At 35.7% G+C, this 21,008-nt stretch overlaps 2 protein-coding genes and 1 long non-coding RNA gene across 9 annotated transcripts in view; all 3 read right to left on the bottom strand.

Annotated features, from left to right (window-relative positions):
• atrx (ATRX chromatin remodeler) overlaps nucleotides 1-14,240 on the bottom strand; it is an 81,231-nt gene extending 66,991 nt beyond the window's left edge. Inside the window, exons 1-6 of one of the 3 annotated variants that reach the window (XM_087280167.1) lie at nucleotides 14,065-14,240; nucleotides 12,085-12,179; nucleotides 9,573-9,622; nucleotides 6,000-6,049; nucleotides 4,074-4,198; nucleotides 3,877-3,993 (exon numbers count right to left, since the gene is read on the bottom strand). In XM_087280167.1, coding sequence (XP_087136293.1) covers nucleotides 3,877-3,993; nucleotides 4,074-4,198; nucleotides 6,000-6,049; nucleotides 9,573-9,622; nucleotides 12,085-12,179; nucleotides 14,065-14,084 — 457 coding nt within the window. In that variant the 5' untranslated portion in view covers nucleotides 14,085-14,240. 3 annotated transcript variants of the gene reach the window in all.
• The window catches only part of LOC147840776 (uncharacterized), a 1,215,461-nt gene that overhangs the window by 1,055,536 nt on the left and 138,917 nt on the right, over nucleotides 1-21,008 (bottom strand). The window lies entirely within an intron of this gene.
• Nucleotides 14,369-21,008, bottom strand: part of nup62l (nucleoporin 62 like) — a 36,798-nt gene continuing 30,158 nt past the window's right edge. For all 4 annotated transcript variants that reach the window (XM_087280599.1, XM_087280600.1, XM_087280598.1 and 1 more), the window contains 5 exon segments: nucleotides 19,655-19,704; nucleotides 17,229-17,363; nucleotides 14,802-14,913; nucleotides 14,652-14,718; nucleotides 14,369-14,557 (listed from right to left, as the gene is read on the bottom strand). In XM_087280599.1, the coding sequence (XP_087136725.1) occupies nucleotides 14,466-14,557; nucleotides 14,652-14,718; nucleotides 14,802-14,913; nucleotides 17,229-17,363; nucleotides 19,655-19,704 (456 nt within the window). In that variant the 3' untranslated portion in view covers nucleotides 14,369-14,465.

Genomic DNA, 21,008 nt, shown 5'->3' with positions numbered 1-21,008 from the left:
AAGTGTTAAAAGTAACATAGAAGCTTTTGTTTTATGAGTTTATGTAATGAAATGCTTGAGCAGCAGGGAAATATACTGCAATAATCACAATATATGACCTTATTTTGATTATTTAAGATAAACTAACATCCTATAGATCTTAAGATAACCTAGCCATAAAATTATCAGAATTCATGAAGGCAATTAAACAAATTTGGTGGTAAATGTGTACTTATCATCAAGCCATAGACCAGGGCTATTCTATTGGCAGCCCGAGTTTGTTTCAGGCCTCTAAATAGTGTAAACAAGACATCCAAAATAAATATAGTTTAGTCGAAAAATGACCGCATATACAGCATGAGCTGCAGAGGCTGCGCAGAGCGCTAGTGACCATAAGCGAGTGGTGCAGACAGCCGAAAACATTTGGATATGTTTTGTAGAAAATGCCTTTTGTACAATGCACTGTAATCATTAATAGGGATGCATCGATTAGTTGATTTCACTATTAACTGCGCTTTAATTCGTCACGGTTAATTAATCGTAAAGCAGGCGTGTCCAAACTACGGCCCGCGGGCCATCTGCGGCCCGCAATCTGTTTTGTGGCGGCCCGCGAGGCTTTTTATAAATATCAATAGAATCTGGCCCGCTATACAAAAATGAACGTGATTCAATAAATAACCACCGGGTGTCGCTATTACATGCCTTCAATTAAGCAGCAGTTCTTGTTATGATATCTACCTATCTATCTACACACAGTTGAAGTCAGAATTATTAGCCCCTCTTTGATTTATTTCTTCTTTTTTAAATATTTCCCAAATGATGTTTAACAGAGCAAGGACATTTTTACAGTATGTCTGATAATATTTTTTCTTTTGGAGAAAGACTTTTGTTTTATTTCGGCTAGAATAAAAAGCGGTTTAAATTTTTTTATGAACCATTTTAAGGTCAAAATTATTAGCCCCTTAAGTCTTCAGAACAAACCATTGTTATAAAATAACTTGCCTAATTACCTTAACTTGACTAGTTAACTTGATTAACCTAGTTAAGCCTTTAAATGTCACTTTAAGCTGTATAGAAGTGTCTTAAAAATATCTAGTCTAATATTATTTACTGTCATCATGGCAAAGATAAAATAAATCAGTTATTAGAAATAAGTTACTAAAACTAATATGTATAGAAATGTGTTGAAAAAAATCTTCTCTCCGTTAAACAGAAATTGGGGAAAAAATAAACGGGGGCTAATAATTTAGGGGGGCTAATAATTCTGACTTCAACTGTATTTATATATATATATATATATATATATATATATATATATATATATATATATATATATATATATGCGTGTCTGTGTGATGTATGTAAAATTTGGCCCGCGACAACGTTTGTTTTTTTTGCATCTGGCCCTCGGCCCAAAAAGTTTGGACACCACTGTCGTAAAGGCTTCTCTAAGCCGCATTTCTTTTGCACGGAAAAGATATGACAAGTTGCCAACTGTGCGCTAGTTCCAAGCATGTACACCAAGGATAATGTGCACGCACACCAGATTAACTATAGCAGTGGTCGTTCCCATATTACGTCTTTTCCGCTTGCAGGACTGTGATTTCTAATGTAAGAACGACAATATGCGCGCACAAGTGGAGCAACGCATTTGCCTCTTTCCGGGCGCACGCAGTAAAAATCATCTCACGGTGAGAGTTGTGCGCGGCTTTCAGTGCAATGAAACAAAAGATATGTTAGAAGAATTATTATTAAAATGATTATGTAAGCATGAACCCAGATGATAACAACAGTTAATCTAAATAGCCTCTTCCCTAATATAAAGCTTGTTGTTCTAAATTACATTAGACGTGATAAGCGTGAAACCCTAATTAATCTTCAGACTATATCTTACAACCAAAATCTATAATGTTGCATCACTAATTGTTATGCTGTAAAAACATAACATATGAGTGTGTCTGAATGTAGAAAAATCCTACTTCAGCAATGCACTGCTTTTGTTGTGCGAAATACAACATTTTTAATGTTTGTAAAAAAAAATTTAAAAAGTTAATTAGACAATGCAGTTGTTTTAAAATACAATATATTATCATTTTAGTGTAGACAAAACCAACATGGGTGTCTTTATGAGCACAAATACAGCATATGGGCTCTTATATGTAGTTGTGGGATCACTCGCACAGCAAGACATATCTATACGGCCCTTCGTTTGGGATGCCTTTCATGAACCGGCCCCCATGCCAAACTAATTGAATAGCCCTGCCATAGACAAATACTTCTTTTCAAACACCTTCCATTCTTTTTAAACAAATACAAGAGGTTTAAAGGGAAAAACATAGATATTTTAAAGTGAACAAGCTGCTGAGATCTTTACAGGGTTAAGTGAAAGTAAAAGACCATTATGTATTAAATGTAATACAGGCTAGACACAAATGATTATTTCTAATGGCCTGGTAGGACCAATGGATTTTATTTATTTATTTTTTCTTTGCTTGCCACAAAAAAAAAAAACTTAATTATTTCTTAGTGACATACTTTAATGTATCAAAAGAAGAAAACTCTAGTTTTATACTTTTTTTTTTCTACATAATATTACAATGACAAGTTTAACATTGTTAAAAGTATATTTACTGTGATGCCAATTCCATAAATAATCAAAAAAAAAAAAAAGGTCCACATTGATTGAGTATAACTTCTATTCAACCTAATGCATTTCTGTTATAAAACTCTAGATCTCATGCCTATTTATTAATATTATGTCTATCCCCTCTTTTGTAAATAGTTTTTGCATGAATGGAAGATAATGTTAATAGATATTTTGCTCTGTTGTTATTATGAGGAACTGTCTAAATGTTTTTAGTTTTCTATTCCTTGGAATTAGGGAGTTTAATTTAGGAAAATTGCTGTAATAAATGTCTAACAGCTCTTGTAAATTGTATCTCTTTGCAATAAAAAACTCAAATATAAACTTAAATATAAAAAAAAAGGATTTTATTCAGATGAATTGCTAGTGATTGGATGGATGTGGACCAAACTGGATAGCTTTAATTGAACAGGAAATTTAAGACAGAAAAAAAAAATGATTTAAGATGATTTAAAACGTACAACACAATATTTTTGTGAAGTTAAGACTTAAAGTTTTGTTTTTGAAATTTAAGACATTTTAAGACCCGGACACCCTGCTTTATTTTGGTATGTTGATGTACTTCTAACTGAATATGAATATTGAGTACTTTATATATTGAGCAAACTAATGCTAAAAGGGGCGTGGTTAAGAATATTTTGACTAAAGCCCCTAAAACTGATGTCAACAGACAAGGACCATCACTTGGATCCGGGTCCAAGCGCTCTATTCAACTGAATGTAGAGACTCATGAAATGGTACTAATAAACGTTTACAAAGCGATTTAAGGCTTTCGAAAATCACGATCGCAGTACATATGTCCATGTCTAATATCCGATGCCCAGAAAGTGATAATTTTTTTAGAAATTGCTAAATATTTGGTATTTGTTATGCAGCAAGCCCAAAGATTGTTGTGTACACTATGATTTTATATAAAATTAACTTTAATGTGTGATAGGAATAAAATGTGATCATAAACCAATGATTTGTCCACTTAAATGAATGGCGGCTTGGACCCGGAAACATTATACATACGTCACAAACACGTCACCACTTAACAAGTGGATAACTTTGATTGAAGATTAACAAAACAAACTTTTTTTTTAGGTGGATTAATGGTTTACCTACAAAATAACAATGTGTGGTAGAAAAATAAATAAATTTAGATTTTACAGACTTTAACATAAAAAACAACTATAATATATACTTAATATATTAATTATATTAAGTATCTTTGACTATACTGACATTTAAATGACTTTAAATCAACTCACCAGGACGTTTCCGCGCACCCTCTTCTTTCGCTTTGCCTCCCTTGTTACGGAACTCAGGACCTCGGAATTCATCTTTAGTTTCATTAGCAACTGGTTCTGGCTTCACCACTACTGTGCCTGCAAAATGTGAAGCCAGGATATTCAGTGTGCATCTTAAACAAACTGCTAAGGAAGACTGATCGGAACAGAGGACTAACCTTGTGGCAGCTTGCTAATATCCAAACTGCTCTGCATGCTGTCATCTGCGCAGGGTTCACCTCCACTCTCATTCGCACATTCAGATTCATCTAAGGCAGTGTGCTTGGTCACAAATGATGGTTTTCTTTCGTTCAACATAGGAGAAAATGAGTTATTAGACTGTTCCAGTTAATATCCTCAATGTATCTGCTCTATTATAACTTAAAGGGTCACGAAACACCAAAACACATTTTTTGAGCTGTTGACAGTCGTATATGTGTCCCACACTGCTAAAAACACTATTAGGACACCTATATTTCACTAAAAAGTGTAAATTGGTTGTTTTTGCGTTATTTCAAGCAAATTTGTACTTCCTGTTTGAAACGAATTTTTGAAGCTGCGTCACGGTCATGACATAATAGCGTGTATTCCAGCGTGCAGACTGGGCGTCTGTGCCAGAGTGTGTCTTATTACGTCTTACAGTGTGCTGCATTAATGCATGAGTAAGGCTTGGGTCAAACCAATCAGCGCGCTCTATTGTGCTACTTCATTAATATTCATTATTGTCACCGTGTTTACACCACAAAGACGCCACGTTGCGTTGGCAAAACAAGCGTGAAGTGTTGCTTTTATAGTTTGCTGCTGTTAAGTTTCGTTTTCATTTTCTCTCTGTGAGAGCTTATCTGGATCACGTGTGGATTAACAGTGTACGCGACGCGCGACAACAATAACTTACGTGTCTAAGGAGGATTATTGTTTACCTGAGAGCTGTTCTCATCTGCAAACGCTGAAATCTGGATTTGCTTGTAGTATTCTCTTCATAAAGACGCGGCTCTAGTTGCTTGTGATTGTCCTGTCTCTACAGATTTGGTAAGTGAGTGACCAGTGCTCTTTGTTTATTCAGTTTGTTCGTATCGAATTAAGTTAACTATTGCACTGAGTGCAGAAATGTTAGCACCGCATTTTGTGACCGGAATAACACACGCGGCTTTCTGACACTACCTGCCGTGTGCATCTAAGTTTCCGGGAAATGCAGAGTTTTTTTTTCTCTCATTTGCCGTGCGGTATCAAACATTGCATGAAAAATACACGCTTGCAGCTGTTCCTCGAATCAAATATCACGTTTGTCGCGAGAGACATGAATGAATTCCCTGAATGAAAGAGCCAAACTGCAGTTAAAGTCCACCATTTAATAATTTGGCAAATAATTCGACTACAGATGTCCCTGTAGGTTAAACACCATCCCTTTCTCCTGTCTGTGCGGGTGTGTATTTTGACTCTGAAACTCGAGCGTGCACAAATAGACACACACACCATCCCACTTTAGTTCCTCCGACACCCCCCCCTAAACAGAGCTGGACACGCCCACTTTTCTGACTTTTTCCAAAGTAGAGGTGTGAAAACACGCTGCTGAAATGAGGGGGTTTCATGGCCCTTTAATATCTACAGCTTTCCCCAAACAGCATAATTCCCATGAAAATGAAGCAGCAAGAAATTGTTATTAAATGAATAACACTGAAATGAATAATTAGTTACGATGCACTTATTGTGTAAATACATGTTTTCACCCTATAGTTCTGCTTGATTAAATACATGTAATTATATCTGTAATTACATTTAGAATTACACTACACATCACAACCTACCTATATGACCAAATCATTCCCTTAAAATACCAGTATCCCACATTAAGACTGAAACGCATTATAACATTGCTGATGTCCCCATTTATTAACGTCAAAATATAAATGCAATGTATTTAATGTGTTCATAATGTCATCGTTTACAATCTCCTTGTAATACCCGTGTCATGTCCATGTCATTTTACACATCTGAACTGATATAGCACAAAACAAATACACGCACACACACTCGCACGCACGCACGCACACACAAAAGTAATCGCTTTAGTCCAGCTCATTCACTGGAAAAATATCCCAACTCACCTCTTTGAGCGTGAAGACGAAGGTTTGGTAATTTCGGAGGAGCAACCAGGCTAAGAAAAATAAATAAATAAATAAATGTAGTGACATTAAATGCACACTTTACTACATCCTACTGTTTTACAACAAGATAATAAACACATTGGGCCTTATTTATTTATCCAACGTAGAAAGAAGTGGAGAACTGAGCACACAAGTCAAACTTATGACAAGGTTCATGTGATATTCATGAAATGTGGACAGAAACCTATTGTATGGACGATTGTTGATGTTGATAAATGTGGTAACTGAAAACTATTTGATCCTTGCGTTTGTCATCAAAGCAACACGACTACACTTAAACTACATTTGCGCATGCGCCAAGAACTTTGACCAGACCATGGACTAAAGCTAATAATATAAATAATGTTTAGATTCTTACACAGAAAGATTGTTCTGCTTAATAAGTCCTCAGTCTGTCATCAGGAGCCATGGCTTTTGATTTGGACTTGTTTGCATGTTTTCATTTTTAAACTCAAAAGACTGCAACCATTCACTGCCATTATAAAGGATCACCTATTTATCATCTTCTTTAATGTTCTACCGAAGAAAGAAAGGCTTTTACATCGTGTAGGTAAGTAAATTAAGAGGAAATTTACATTTGTAAGTAAACTATCCTTAAAATATTCAGTTTATGACATTGATAAATGTAATCCGGCCAGAACTTCTCTAACCACTGATCTTTGCAGTTCAGGTGAACCAACAATGGCAGCTCCATGACTTTTTGGTAAAGGGTCACAAAACACTAAAACACATTTTTTGAGCAGTTGACAGTCGTATATGTGTCCAACACTGCTAAAAAACACTATTAGGACACAAATATTTCACCAAAAAGTGAAAATTGGTTGTTTTTGCGATATAGAGCAAGTTCGTATGCGTCACGGCCATGAGATCTTAGCATGTATTCCAGCGTATAGACTGGACGTCTGTACCTGGGAGTACCGTATTACGTGTCCGAGTGTGCTGCATTAATGCATGAGTAAGAGTTGGTTTAAATCAATCACCGCGCTCTATTGTGCAACTTCATTAATATTCACTAATGTTACAATGTCCAGACGGCAGAGAGACGCCACACTGTGTTTCCAAAAGAAGCTTTTTAATAAAAGAATAATAATAATAAAAGCTTTTTTAATAAAAGCTTTTAATAAAAAGCTTTTTTTTTTTTTATAAAAGTGCAGTGTTGCTTTTATAATTTGCTGCAGTGCAGGTTTCGTTTTCCTTTTCACTCTATGAGAGCGCAGCTGGACTCACGTGTGGATCAGCGCATGCAAAGCGAGACAGAAATTTTCTCATCTGCAAATAGTAAGATCCGGATTTGCTGCTCGTCTCCTCTTAATAAAGACGCGATTCTAGTTGCTGTTAATTGTCCTGTCTCCACAGATTTGGTAAGTGAACGACCAGTGGTCTTTGTTTATTCAAATGACAAAGTTAGTTTGTATCAAACTAACTATTACACTGAGTGTAAACTTGTTAGCACCACAATCAAACTATTACCGTCGTGTAGGATTTTCACCGCATTTTGTGACCAGAATAACACACAATAACACGCGGCTTTCTGATGCTACTTGCCGAGTGCATCTAAGTTTCTGGGAAATGCGGAGGTTTTTTTTTCTCTCATTCGCCGTGTGGTATCAAACACTGCATGAAAAATACACGCTTAGAGCAGTTCCTCGAATCAAATATCTCGTTTGTCACGAGGGGCATGAATGCAATTCCTGAATGAAAGAGCCAAACTGCAGTAAAGTCCACCATTTAATAACTTGTCAAAAAATTTGATTACTGATGTCCATGTAAACACAGTCACTTTTTCCCCTGTGTGTGTGTGTGTGTGTGTTTTGACTTTGAAAATCAGCGCGTGCCCAAATCGACTCTCCCATATCATCCCTCTTTTGCTCCTCCGACACTCCCCCCTAAACAGAGCTGGATACACCCACTTTCCTGACTTTTTCCAAAGTAGAGGTGTGAAAACACCCTGCTGAAACAAGGGGGTTTCATGGTCCTTTAAGCATGCTACAGGGGGCTTAACAGTTAACACTTAACAAAGGGGTGCTTAAATGAATTCAACTGAGAGAAAGTAATAAACACATCAGCTTAAGCTACTGAAATAGCATGCAAAACCCCCCAACCTTGTAATTGCTTTATATATATACACACACATTTATATAATTACTTATGTAACTTGGTTGTACACACATATACAGTTGAAGACAGAATTATTGGGGGGGGGTAATAATTCTGACTTTAACTGTATGCACATACCTAACCAGGGCTTGACATTAACTTTTTTGATCACCAGCCACTGTGGCTCGTAGATTTCCAACTGTACTAGCCACTCGCCATTTTCACTAGCCAAAATTTTATTGTTGGGAAAATATATTTTGCTTAAACTTGACTTTGACATGCTAAAATGACTTGATTTAGATGTTGTGTTTTATCCACATGTCTTCTCATTCATTTAACTTCTTATGTGTACCGTGTGTTAGGCCGTACTCACACTGGGTACAGTGGCCTCGAACCGGGCCAAAGCACGCTTGTCCCCCCTCCCGTCTCCCCCGACGGCCCGCTCTCACTTGCTCTCACTCAGCAGCACAGTGGAGATTTCTCTAGTTATATTGCTTCAGTCGTTTGTTATGCAGTGACATGCAGTCAAATATTTCGCCAAACAGTCCTTAGGGATGTGGTGACACGCAGTCAGATATTTCGCAGAACAGATCCGCCACTTTTGGTGATCATAAACAATCATAAAGCTCTTGTGCTGCAGGAATGAGGAGGTCTGCTGAAGCCGCGCAGCTGTCGTGCTGTGTGGGTGCACGATCATCGCTCTTTATTCAGTCTATTTCAAAGGGAACCAATCGCACCCATTACGCTTCTTCTAGGCACAGTTGCTTTGCACAAGTAAACAGGAGCGCACACGCTTTTTAACAATCGCGCACATCACATCAGCTGTTAGCGTGAGTGATCATACTCTAATTCTGTATTCACCGTTCTTTTGCTCGCGCGAACAGTTCTTTTTTTTTTTTTTTTTTCAGTCGTTTTGCTTCTTGATTCTAATATCACATTTGCACGAATATTGTGCCATGCTTATTGTCGAACTCTGCTTTTAAGAAAACTACATTTTAAAAATGATTTCCAGTGGAGGTGTCTGTCCAACCCACCAGAGCTGAAATCTACCTGCATTTGGCGGGTGTTAATGTAAAGCCCTGTACCTAACACATACCATGCATTGAGATGGCATCATTCTTTTTAAAAATTCCTGTTGAGAGTGATTACACAGAAGCGATAATGGCTGTGTTTTCAAAAACATGGCCTTTAAATACTCATTTTCTTAATTATTTGTTTTCAGTCCCCAAAAATGCTTTAAATGTTTTAGGATGAAAACCTTGCCATGTAAATGACCACTTAGTCAGGCCAAAGCCATTTTAACAGGACTCAGGGAGTACTAAAAACTGCATAATGCTGGATACTTGTTAAAATGCAGCTGGACAGGATAGAGTTATAGTAAAAAGTACAGATAAAAAAAAAAATAACAACACATACCTCGTTCATCTTCTCATCAGCAATATTTACGTCATTGGTTGCCATTTTACCTGAAATTGAAGAGTACAAATTAAAATAGTACATTATAACTATAGTTTGCAGTTACAGGTTTGCTAAACAGTAAAAATTAAGCCCCTTTAAAAAAAAGTTATATTTTATATAACATCATAATACTGTGCTTCAGGGCTATGCAACATTGATTAGAACTATCTTGATATATTTGAAGATTTTTTTGGTAACTGTTTAGATGCTCTTTTGTTTTGTTCTGGTACTATGACTGATTTAAACTCTCGAACACATTCATGTCAGCCGCAGCTTATCTTAAAGAACCCCACCAAAATTTCATCCAAAACATACACCCTTTATATACATAAAAAAAATAATAATAATAATAAATTTTAAGTTCTCCAACATTATTTAAAAAATTTTAACTTGCAAAAAAAAAAATCAATAAAATCGACCCATGGTTTATGGCAAAAAACTAAAACGATACCAAGTAGAAAGTGTCTGAGACTTCTGAGCTAAACAGCACCCCACAATTTCACAAAGTAAAACTGTGGTGAAAACGTGAAGTGCAGCCCAGTCCTATTGAGATCCATGATTCGAGACTGCCAAGCTCATTTTTACCTTACATGAACCTCACTCCAAAACAATATGACATCAAGCTGTTCATCTATGAGTCTGCAACAAGCTGGCATCTGTTTTTCCCCTTCCGATGTTGAGTAGTGCATAACAATAATAAAGCACAAATCTTTAAATGAGATCATGTGAAAAGTGTTTTATGCTTCTTTATCGAGTTTGTTCTGAGAATAGACATATTTTATATTTTATTTGTGATCTATTCCACTGACTTGATGCACATGCAGGTTGCCAGATTGATAACAGCGAATAAGAACCAGCATTACACTTTAAGTTAATAATGTAATGTACACATTTGCCCAATTTATATTGATCGCAAAAAACAAACAACCTCATGTGGATTTGCCTCTGAATCTATGTCATTTTGGAGGATTGATAGTCTTCTGGAGGTTGCATTTGTCAAATTATAATCATAATCAAGTTAACGGTTAAATATACTGTTGATCTTACAGTTTTTTTGGGGTAGATGCTAAAGCTTTTTAGGATGTTTAGAATGTTAGATCTCTGACTCTAACCACTTTTGTTCGGCAGCTTCCATGACTGAAATGAAATACACTGCGCTTTCCACTAAGTCAACCCGGGGTGCCAAAACCCAATTGGTTCAACTGGCAGTGGGCGGGGTTAAAACATATTAAAAACAAAAGAAAGACATTTAAACATGAAGTGCGTATTTTTAAAGGACAATAACAATAGTGTTGTTTTTCAGATAACCATTTAGGTTAACTAGGCATATTGCTTAAATATCGGCAAACATATGATATTTTTTATGCTTTAGGAAAAAAAAGTCATTAAAACTTAGTCGTTAAAACAGTCATAAACATACAATGAGTCATTTGGTTGACCAATTTGTTCAAAATGTAAAAAAACAAAACAAGAGACCCTCTTTATGGGATTGCTGCATGATTAATAAGTTTCTAAATGAATTATCAATATTGTGTCATCAATAAAACTGTCACATCCTCAATTGTTCTGATATTATAGGTAAAACAGCAATCCTGATCAATCAATACTTTGGTAAAAAAAAAAAAAAAGATTTTAGCTTGCATAGTTGCATTATTGAGGTAAAGTTGGCTTTATATTCGGACATTCTGCCTTTCTCATTAATTTTGTAATTTCAGAAAAGTAAAATTTACAAATTCTGAAAAGGGAAATCATATTAGCAGCTTGTTCACGGTCAACTAAATATTGCTCATGTTGGTTTTAAGTCATAATTATATGCGGTTTCAGACCAAATATTTAAAGTAGCATGTTAAATATTATGGTGACCATTAAAATGAACGAATGTGTGAATATTAAACCAATTTTACCTCAATTGTTGCAAAAACATTTTATGATCACATATGATACTGCACAGCCCCATGAACAAAAAAATATCTATTTATTCAATAAGATGGTTTTAATTGAGTAAAATATTTAGACATGTCTAAATTAAAGTATTATTTAAAATGTAAAAAAACAGAAGGATTTTTATTAATGTTTAATTTTTAAGTGGTATGAAATTTAAGAGTTTTTAAGGATCTGTGGTAATCTTAAACTATTGAATACAAAAATGCAAAAAAATTATTTGAGGAATTTGAGAAATGTCACTAAGTTGTATAGAAGTGTCTTGAAAAATATCTAGTCACATATTATTTACTGTCATCATGGCAAAGATAAAATAAATCAGTTATTAGAAATGAGTTATAAAAACTATTAAGTTTAGAAATGTGTTGAAAAAAATATCTCCATTAAACAGAAATTGAAGGAAAAAAAATAAACGGGGGCTTATAATTTTGACTTCAACTATATATGTTTACACAAAAATATTCAGTCATAAAATAATTCTAAACAAGGCCTCCTGTCTTTATCAGCTGTGTTAACAAGTCACTCTCACCACTGGAAATGTCTTGAGAATCAATGCTTTCGATGTCTGGAGAATGACCCAAGAACTCATGAAGTTTAGTCACCAATGTATTCAGTTTACTTGACCTGAAACACAAGATATGTATAAAGATGTATATAAGATGTATATGTATATACAGTTAAACATTTAACATAGAAACTGCTGTTGAGTGTAAACTGTTTATCTACTTATTAACTGAAATATGATTAAATTTGTGTAGGTATAACGTTAAAACGTCTTATTTATGAGCTAATAGGACAAATAATTAACGTTAATAATTAAAAATATCAATTTATTTTTTGTTATTTTTTTTACTTACATATTCTTTGTGGATGTCTCTGAATGAGTGTGTGACGGATATCGATTACACTGGTGTTTGAGAGTTGATTTGAAAGGGCCTCGAGTAATAAAAAAAAAATCTCAGAACAAAGCCCATACAAAAAAAAAAACCCAAACCGGAAGCGACGCGACCTATATCACAGCATGTAGAGGTTTCTTGGCATTTGGGACAAGTCAATTGGTTATAATGCTGCCGTCACGAAACCAAATATAGATATACTTTAACATACATAAAACAAATGACAATACATCAACAATTACACAAAAAAGAAAGCAGTTCGGAGCGAGGGGAGTGACTGAGGTGATTTCGGGCGCCGCGGTATTTTTGATTGACAGATGGCGTCATCACGGAGCCCGTCTCCTATTAGCGCGTAACAACAGCCGGTAACAGGACGGAAGACACGCACTGATAAGGGCTAACATAAACAAACCGAGCTCGTACCTGCCATTAAACTTGAGCTACATCCCACAAAACCAAATTCATTGTGAGTGAGACAATAGAGGTGAAAAATCAAAGCGTGTCACAAAACACTAATGAGGCTGATCATAATGTTTTGGCTTCTTGTGTGACAGACTGTTATCCACTGATTCACCTTCGATACATAAGTCGATATCATAAGTAAACACAGCAGAGACACGAAAAGAACATACAATTATCCTTAATATTGCTAATTCCGGGTGTTTTGGTGAAGTGCTGAGAATTTGCTGAAGAAAGGCCTAGTTCTAGCATATGCCCAGTGCACCCATATAGCTGCCGGAGATGCACAATGGAGCAAAAATTGAAACTTACTGTAAAACTAACGCAACACGCGTCATTAGGATCTCAATCCGCATAAAACAATCTTATGACGCCACTCAACTGTTTCCAGGACTAAAGCATGCATTTGCAATGTGCACAAACGCATGCACATATTACCCGGCTACATCCCTGCACTTACCTCAAGATCTCTATGCTCAGGTCACGCGCGGATCTTTAAGGAGTCTCCAATTTGGCACCGATAGGAAGGGTGTTTTTCCGTGCGATCCGGTCAAATTCATGTATGTGAATTTTGTGAAATTTGTTTTATGCCGATCGGGGCAGACAAAGCGAGAGCGCCATCTTGCCGGATGGCTGGAGACGCGCTAAAATGGCGCACGCGAGACTCAACTCATCTGCGCGCGCGCTCTCTGAATGCATTGAACGAGACTATACACACACACATGCACCAGAGCAGTTCACTTCACTTTCATTATGACAGTGCGTGCCCTAATCTCCTGGTCACTAAACCTATTTTAAAAATAACCTGAAAGATTGCATATGGAAGAATTTCACGTATATAATGCTACATATATGACCGTAGAAAGGGAAAGTATAGCATGAGCTCTATGATTGGATTCCGGACACATGCTTGTTGTACCGGCGCGCTATATAGATGATGGGTATAATTAACGTCATGCATTTTCTTCATTTTAATGTTACTTCCCTAGTATCCCCATGCTTTTTTATAAATTCATCACGATTTAGGCTTTGCACTTTATACACACTTGTAGTCTGTGCTACATATAGACAACATGCATGTGCAGGGAAGGATCCCGTGTTCTCCGGTACATGCGTCCTCGTGCATGCAGTCGCATCCTCAGTAGTGCACATACCTGCAGATGTCGGTGGTCATCTCGTCGCCTTCATATACCTGCAGCTTTCTCTAAAAGTAATGCTCGCAACTGCTTGTATATACGTTTATTTTTTATTTGCTCGACGTAGTCGCAGGAATGCTTGATATTAAACAATGCCAGGATCCATGTTGCTATGGTGGAGCTCCATCCAGCTGATTGGCTCGTTTCATCCCATAACCGTAAAGCAGGAAAAGAAAAGCCTTGCTCTGTAGATTTGTTCGTTTTAGATCTTTAAAATGACTCCAGATTTTGGAGAATTGACAATCAATACAAATACATAAACTAAGAGGAAACCAAGCTAATTTTATTTTGAAGCAAATATCAAAAACAAAGACGTTCATTACATCTGACTGAAGAAAAAACAACATGATTATGCATGATCACTGGAAGTTTAAACGAAAGCTCTTCTCTTGCTCCTTGCTGCGGCTCTCACACAACTTTGAGACCTCCTCCACTCGCCTCTGAAGTAAAACTGCACATAAGCAAAATGTATGCAAAGGATTCAATGAAACATTCCAAAAAAGACTGTGTAGCGAAATATGTATCGAATTTAAGTGGATACTGACCTGAATTTTGCTCCACCCATTGTAAGGAGTCCATGTGTGCATTGAGAATTTTGCAGATCTGCTGAAGCTGGAAAAAAAAGACACCACAAGTCAGTCTTGGTCCAGGTAACAGCATTGATTTTTTACAAATATAGATTATATTGTGCATACCGGGTCAGCAGTGTCAGCGGGTCCACTGGAGGTGTTGAGGTGTTCAATAATCTCTTTTAGATCTTGGGACATTCTTTTGAGTTGAGCATCCACATTTTCAGCCAACTTGTACCTGGATAAAAGATTATTAGTATTTGAAGAAAACGTGAGCTTCTGACAGGGTTGATTGACACTACATTTACACTTTTTTTGTTCATTTAAACTTTTGTTTTGATTATGTCTGGCATCCACATAACTCCAGAGTACATGTAGACAGATCGGAACTTATGACAATGAAGCTGTTTACATTCACTCCCTAATTAGGTCTTCTGGATTTCAATTAAATATCAATTCAAGACCCTGAGGGCGAGTTAAACTTTATGTGATAAGCCTCAAGTTCAAGGAAGTGGTTTAAAATCAATAAAGTAGATTCTGTAGAAAATTTTAAAATATCAACATGGTTTTTTTTACTGTGTGTACAAACATTTAAAAGTAAATCCCAATATAGTTTAAATGTTTTACATTTACCAGTATATATAATTAAAAGCTTCTTTTCTATTAAAATATTTGGTTTGCTAAACCTTTTAAAACAAATATATAAATCTCAAATGAGAGGTTAGTTTAGCTTTAAACACAACCACCGGCCACTTTATAAGGTATACCTTACTAGTAGTGGACTGGCCCCCTTTTTGCCTTTAAAACTGCTGTAATCCTTAGTAGCATAGATTCAACAAGGTCCTGGAAATATTCCTCAGAGAATTTGGTCCATATTGACATGATAGCATCATGCAGTTGCTGCAGATTTGTCAGCTGCACATCCATGATGCAATTCTCTTGTTCCACCACATCCCAAAGGTGTTCTACTGGATTGAGAGCTGGTAATTGTGGAGGCCATTTGAGTACATTGAACACATTGACCTCAATGTCATGTTCAAGAAACCAGTCTGAGATGATTCACACTTTATGACATGCCGTGTTATCCTGCTGGAAGTAACCATCAGAAGATGGGTACACTGTGGTCATAAAAGGAAGGACATGGTCAGCAACAATACTCAGGGAGCCTGTGGCGTTGACACGATGCCTAAATTTTTACTAATGGGCTCAAAGTGTGTCAAGAAAATGTCCCCCACACCTTTACACCACCAGCAGCCTGAATCGTTCATACAATGCAGGATGAATCGATGTTTTCATGTTGTTGACACCAAATTCTGACCCTACCATTTGAATGTTGCAGCAAAAATTGAGACTCATCAGACCAGGCAACGATTTTCTAATCTTTTGTTGTCCAATTTTGGTGAGTGAATTGTAGCCTTTCCCGTTCTTTGCTGACAGGAGAGGCAACCAGTGTGGTCTTCCGCTGCTGTAGCCCATCTGCCTCAAAGTTCAACGTGTTGTGTGTTCAGAGATGCTCTTCTCCATACCTCGGTTGTAAAGAGTGGTTATTTGAGTTGCTGTTGCCTTTGTATAAGCTTCAACAAGGCATTTGTGCCCACAGAACTGCTGCTCACTGGATATTTTCTCTTTTTTGGACCATTTTATGAAACCCTGAAGATGGTTGTCCATGAAAATCTCAGTAGATCAGCAGCTTCTGGAATACTCAGAACAGCCTGTCTGGCACCAACAACCATGTCACATTCAAAGTCACTAAAATCCCCTTTCTTCCCCATTCTGATGCTTGATTTAAACTGCAGCAGATCACCTTGACCATGTCTAAATGCCTAAATGCATTGAGTTGCTGCCATGTGTTTAGTTGATTAGAAATTTGAGTTATTGAACAGTTGGACAAGTATACCTAATAAAGTGGCCGGTGAGTGTTTATCCGGGCACATGTTTGTGCCTACTATACAAACTAGACTAGTAAATATTGTTTTAATTTGTTTGTTTTAATTGTATATGACAATACATTTTTGTAGTTTTTAGATTATTACCCTGTTATTTATAATAATAATAATATTAATTACTGCCAACTTAAATGTGCATTTTTCGCTTGACAGAATTTCATAATATGCAAATGTTGTTTGTAATGAATACTTTAATTTAAATTTAATTTTATAACTATAAATACAATCTTTTACTACAATAAGAGTTAGTATATTTTCAGATTATTTAGAGGGTTCTTCTTAATACAGTTAACTTTAAGGGTTACTGCTAATTAAACCTGAATTTTTTCTCTTAATGCGCTTTAAAACTATGTGTTTAAAATGATTTACAATTTGTAGTGAATATGATTGTATATAGGCTACAATATTGTATTACAATTTTAGATCTAATTTTAGCTTCTGCCATGTGTTTTTAGTTGGTTAATTTAGTGTGGATGAAGATCTTTTCTGAAATCTCATGAAAAAGCCAATCTGACACTGATTGTTTTCATTTTAAAACAAACATTATGTTAAAATGAAAACACAGCCGGGTAAAAGTGGCCAGACATCTGCCAGTTTATGTTCTTACGTTCTTTCTCGTTCTTCATCTGCATTCTGCATGTATATGGTTCCACTTTGCTCCTTCACGGACTCCTCTAACGGACTAAGAAGATCCTCCAGCTCTTTCTGCTGGGAAAGGATAAAGTCCAGTTCTTGATCCAGCCTGTGGGAAAAACACAGAAATGTTTTTAACAGTAAGATTACAGCATCTAACAGCAATACAAGCTGTCTGGTTAAGTCCTCCATGAAGACACTGATCATGGTAATGATTTCTCACAATAGTTGTCAACAATGATTTAACAAGGTAGGAAACTAAGTAATATCAATATGCAACACTTCCATAAATCTCTGCAAGTATTAACATTTTCAAATGATTACTTCTCCAATATTTTCACTAGCCACTAACAATTTTAGACAAATCATGCACTACAATGTACCATGTTGGTACAGAGGATCAATTGTGTAACTAAATCAACTTTCAGATTTTACTGAAATTTTCATCAAATTGACAGCATTTTTAACATAGCCGACACCTTTCTAACCATTGTAGTCTCCCCAAGTTTGACATTGGAGAGAGTGGAGATTATATTCGTTCTAGTCTTTAAGCACTGTCTAAAAAAGCCTTGTTTTTCTAAATCAAAAAAAAAGTTTAGCTGATGCATTTACATGTAATATGTGGATGCGTGTAAACGTAATATTCTGTAGTGCATTTAGTTATTGCCCAGCAGGCACACAATGTCATAAGATGTTAATATTAGGTTAGATTTAGGTTGTGATGTCAGGTGACCAAAATTAAGTGTCTAAGAGGTGTCTAAGGGCAACATTATTTTGACATGCAATAATGACATCAAATGACGTTGATATTTGGTTGATTTTAGGTTGTTAGAAAGTGACCAAAATCCAACTACAAGCTAACATCTTAAACTAACGTCATAAACCATATTGTCAGGTATGGCAAAAAAAATCCAACATCTGATAGACATTGTGGTAACGTCAACACAACGTCAAGCTGTAACATCCTTAGACATTGATATTTAGTTGGTTTTAGGTTGGATGTTGACCTGACCATTCCCAACCATTTAGTTCTGACATCAACATGATTTTCATATTTAAACTAAATGCAATGTTCCCATGACATTAGGGTAAAACATCAATTTGATGTCTTGTCTGGCTGTTTGAGGCCATTTTGGTCATACAGTAAACATCCATCATCTCCTCGTCAGTGACATGCATTTCTGGGTCAATGCGTGTAAAGATTTTGGACATCTTCTTGAACACTTTTAATGCTTCCAAATAGATGGCTGCATTTATATAATCTTGAGGTTGTTCAGTACGATGTGTTTTACCTTCTATGTGTGATTTGATTAAACAGGAATCACAGGACTGAACTTTCTAATACCCATAGACAAGAAGCAATAAAGTAATGATTGCAGGTTGAAGGAAAGTACAAGTAAAAGTACTGATACAGCATTAAAAATGTACTAAAGGGAAAGTAAAAGTACATATTTTAAAAAATACTTCGTAAAATTGCTGTGAAAAACTACTCAATTACAGTCATTTAAGTATTTGTAATTGGTTACTTTACACCACTGGTAGTTAGCATGGTAACGTTAGCTTGCATGACACTTTCTAAAATGTCTCTCAACATTGTGCCACTTTGCCGTCGCCAAATGAAGTAAAAAAGAACTCTTCCTCCTATTCACTGTGAAAATTTTTTAATTTAAAATTTTTTCTGCCACATTTTTATATCATCTCCTTCCCTTTACTGTTTCCGCAACCATTGCTGTGGAGACCAGATAGCTAATATGAAATATATATATATATATATATATATATAAAAACTATATCCAAATTTACACCAATAGCTACAAAAAATATTAGATCCAGCTTACTGGTAAGTGGCGCTATGGTGAGCTATTTCTAGAACAGGCCCGAGGGCAACTTATGTGATCCTCGCAGGCACCATTTTGGTGACCACTGTCTTAGACAAATCATTTTATACCACAAGATTAACAAAACGTATTATACAGCTCTCTGAAATACTTGATTGTGACTGGTCAATCATTAAGGCTGATTATAGGAATATTTGAATACTTAAAAGTATTCGACAGTTATAACATTCAACTGGTTTTGCTAGTTTCTTTATGTGCATTAAGAGGATAGTTCTCCTAAAAATGTAAACTTACCATTTACTCACTCAGATGCTTTCTTCTGTTAAACACCAAAAAATATATTTTAAAGAAAGCTAAAAACCTGTAACCATTTACTTCCATTGTATTAGTTTTCTCCTGCTATGGAAATCAATGGTTACATCTTTCAAACTTTTTTCCAAATTTCTTCTTTTGTTTAACAGAAGAAACTCAAAAGTTTAAAAGTAGTAAATGGTGAGTAAATTACAGAAGTTTTATTTTTATTTTTAGGTGAGCAATCCCTTTAAGCTAATTAAAACATTACCTTCGTTGGTCCAGTTTCACTTTCTCCATGTCTTTATGTAAAGCGGTTATCTGTAGAAGGGAGGAAAAGAAAGGAAATTGATATTACTGGAAACCTTTTGCAGCATGACTTACTTTATGATAAGCTAACTATTAGCATCTTTAAACCATTCTGCATATTCCAAAGAAAACACCTCACATTAGAAATGCATGCATTAAACTGAATCTAAAGTCAAAACACATTCTTAGTATCCATGACATCAAATGCTTCCACAAATGTTTCATTATAGACCTTTTTCTTTGTTTCTGCATGGAGGGCGCCATATTGACCAGCGCCTTCCGGTGGAGTGCTCACAACTTTTGTTAAGAATTGACATCAGTCAGAGCAGCATTTCCCAACTGGGTGTCAATACTGGGTGTTTTCATTAGCTCACGGAGTGTTTTGTGATGCAAAACTTTAATTTTGAAAGAAAGACGTGTTAAAGCCGTTATACTTCTGACAGATGCGATTCAAGGGCAAGAGAAAAATGCTCTCCCCATTTAGTGTTTGCCATTAGATCAGGTGCTGAAATATAGCGTCAGTGTTCATGACCCATCAGCTGTTATAATGTACTCCGCAGCTCTTTAATGCAAACACACAGACAAGAACAATATTAGTAGGATTGCAACTAATGATTTTTTTAAATAATCGATTAATCTGTCGATTATTATTATTATTTTCGATTAATCGATAAATCAGATTAAAAAAAACAAAAGCATTCATTTCCAACCCTTTATTCAAAAACAGAACTAATCTTTAGAAAGTGCACAATCATGTTGTCCTTGAACATGCCTAGGCTGTTATAATAATAACAATAATAATAATAAAATATAAAAACTTAGTGGTTTTGTCCTGTTTTCAATTCAAATATCTAAAAAAATCTTAAACAAGATACATACAAGACAGATTAAATAGCAAGAGAAATTATGTTGTTTTGTTTTCTGAAAAAAATACCCTAACATTAAGTGACTGTTTGCTTAAAACAAGCTAAATTATTTGCCAATGGGGTAAGAAAAATAATCTTAATGAGATATAATCTCAAACAGAAGTTTTAAGCATCATTAAAATTTCTCATGCCATTTTTCTTGTCTAGTCTTGATTTAAGATTTTTTACATATTTGGACTCTTTTGAAACGAGACAAAATTACTAAGAAAAAAAAAGTTTTTTTTGCCGCGTGCTTGCCTCATTTATAAAAGCAAAACACGCAGGATTCAGCATGTAAATACATCACTTACTCCCAAAATGCATGCAAGCAAGTGGATGGCCAGCTAGAAGAAAAGATTGAACTTTATAGTTATTTCACCACGTGTATCTAATATAAATACACAAACACGC

The sequence above is a fragment of the Danio rerio genome, chromosome 14 (assembly GCF_052040795.2).
Source record: "Danio rerio strain M-AB ecotype USA chromosome 14, GRCz13ab, whole genome shotgun sequence".
Taxonomy (NCBI): domain Eukaryota; kingdom Metazoa; phylum Chordata; class Actinopteri; order Cypriniformes; family Danionidae; genus Danio; species Danio rerio.
Note: the sequence above shows the minus strand (reverse complement) of the source record. Positions and strands in the feature narration are given on the sequence as shown.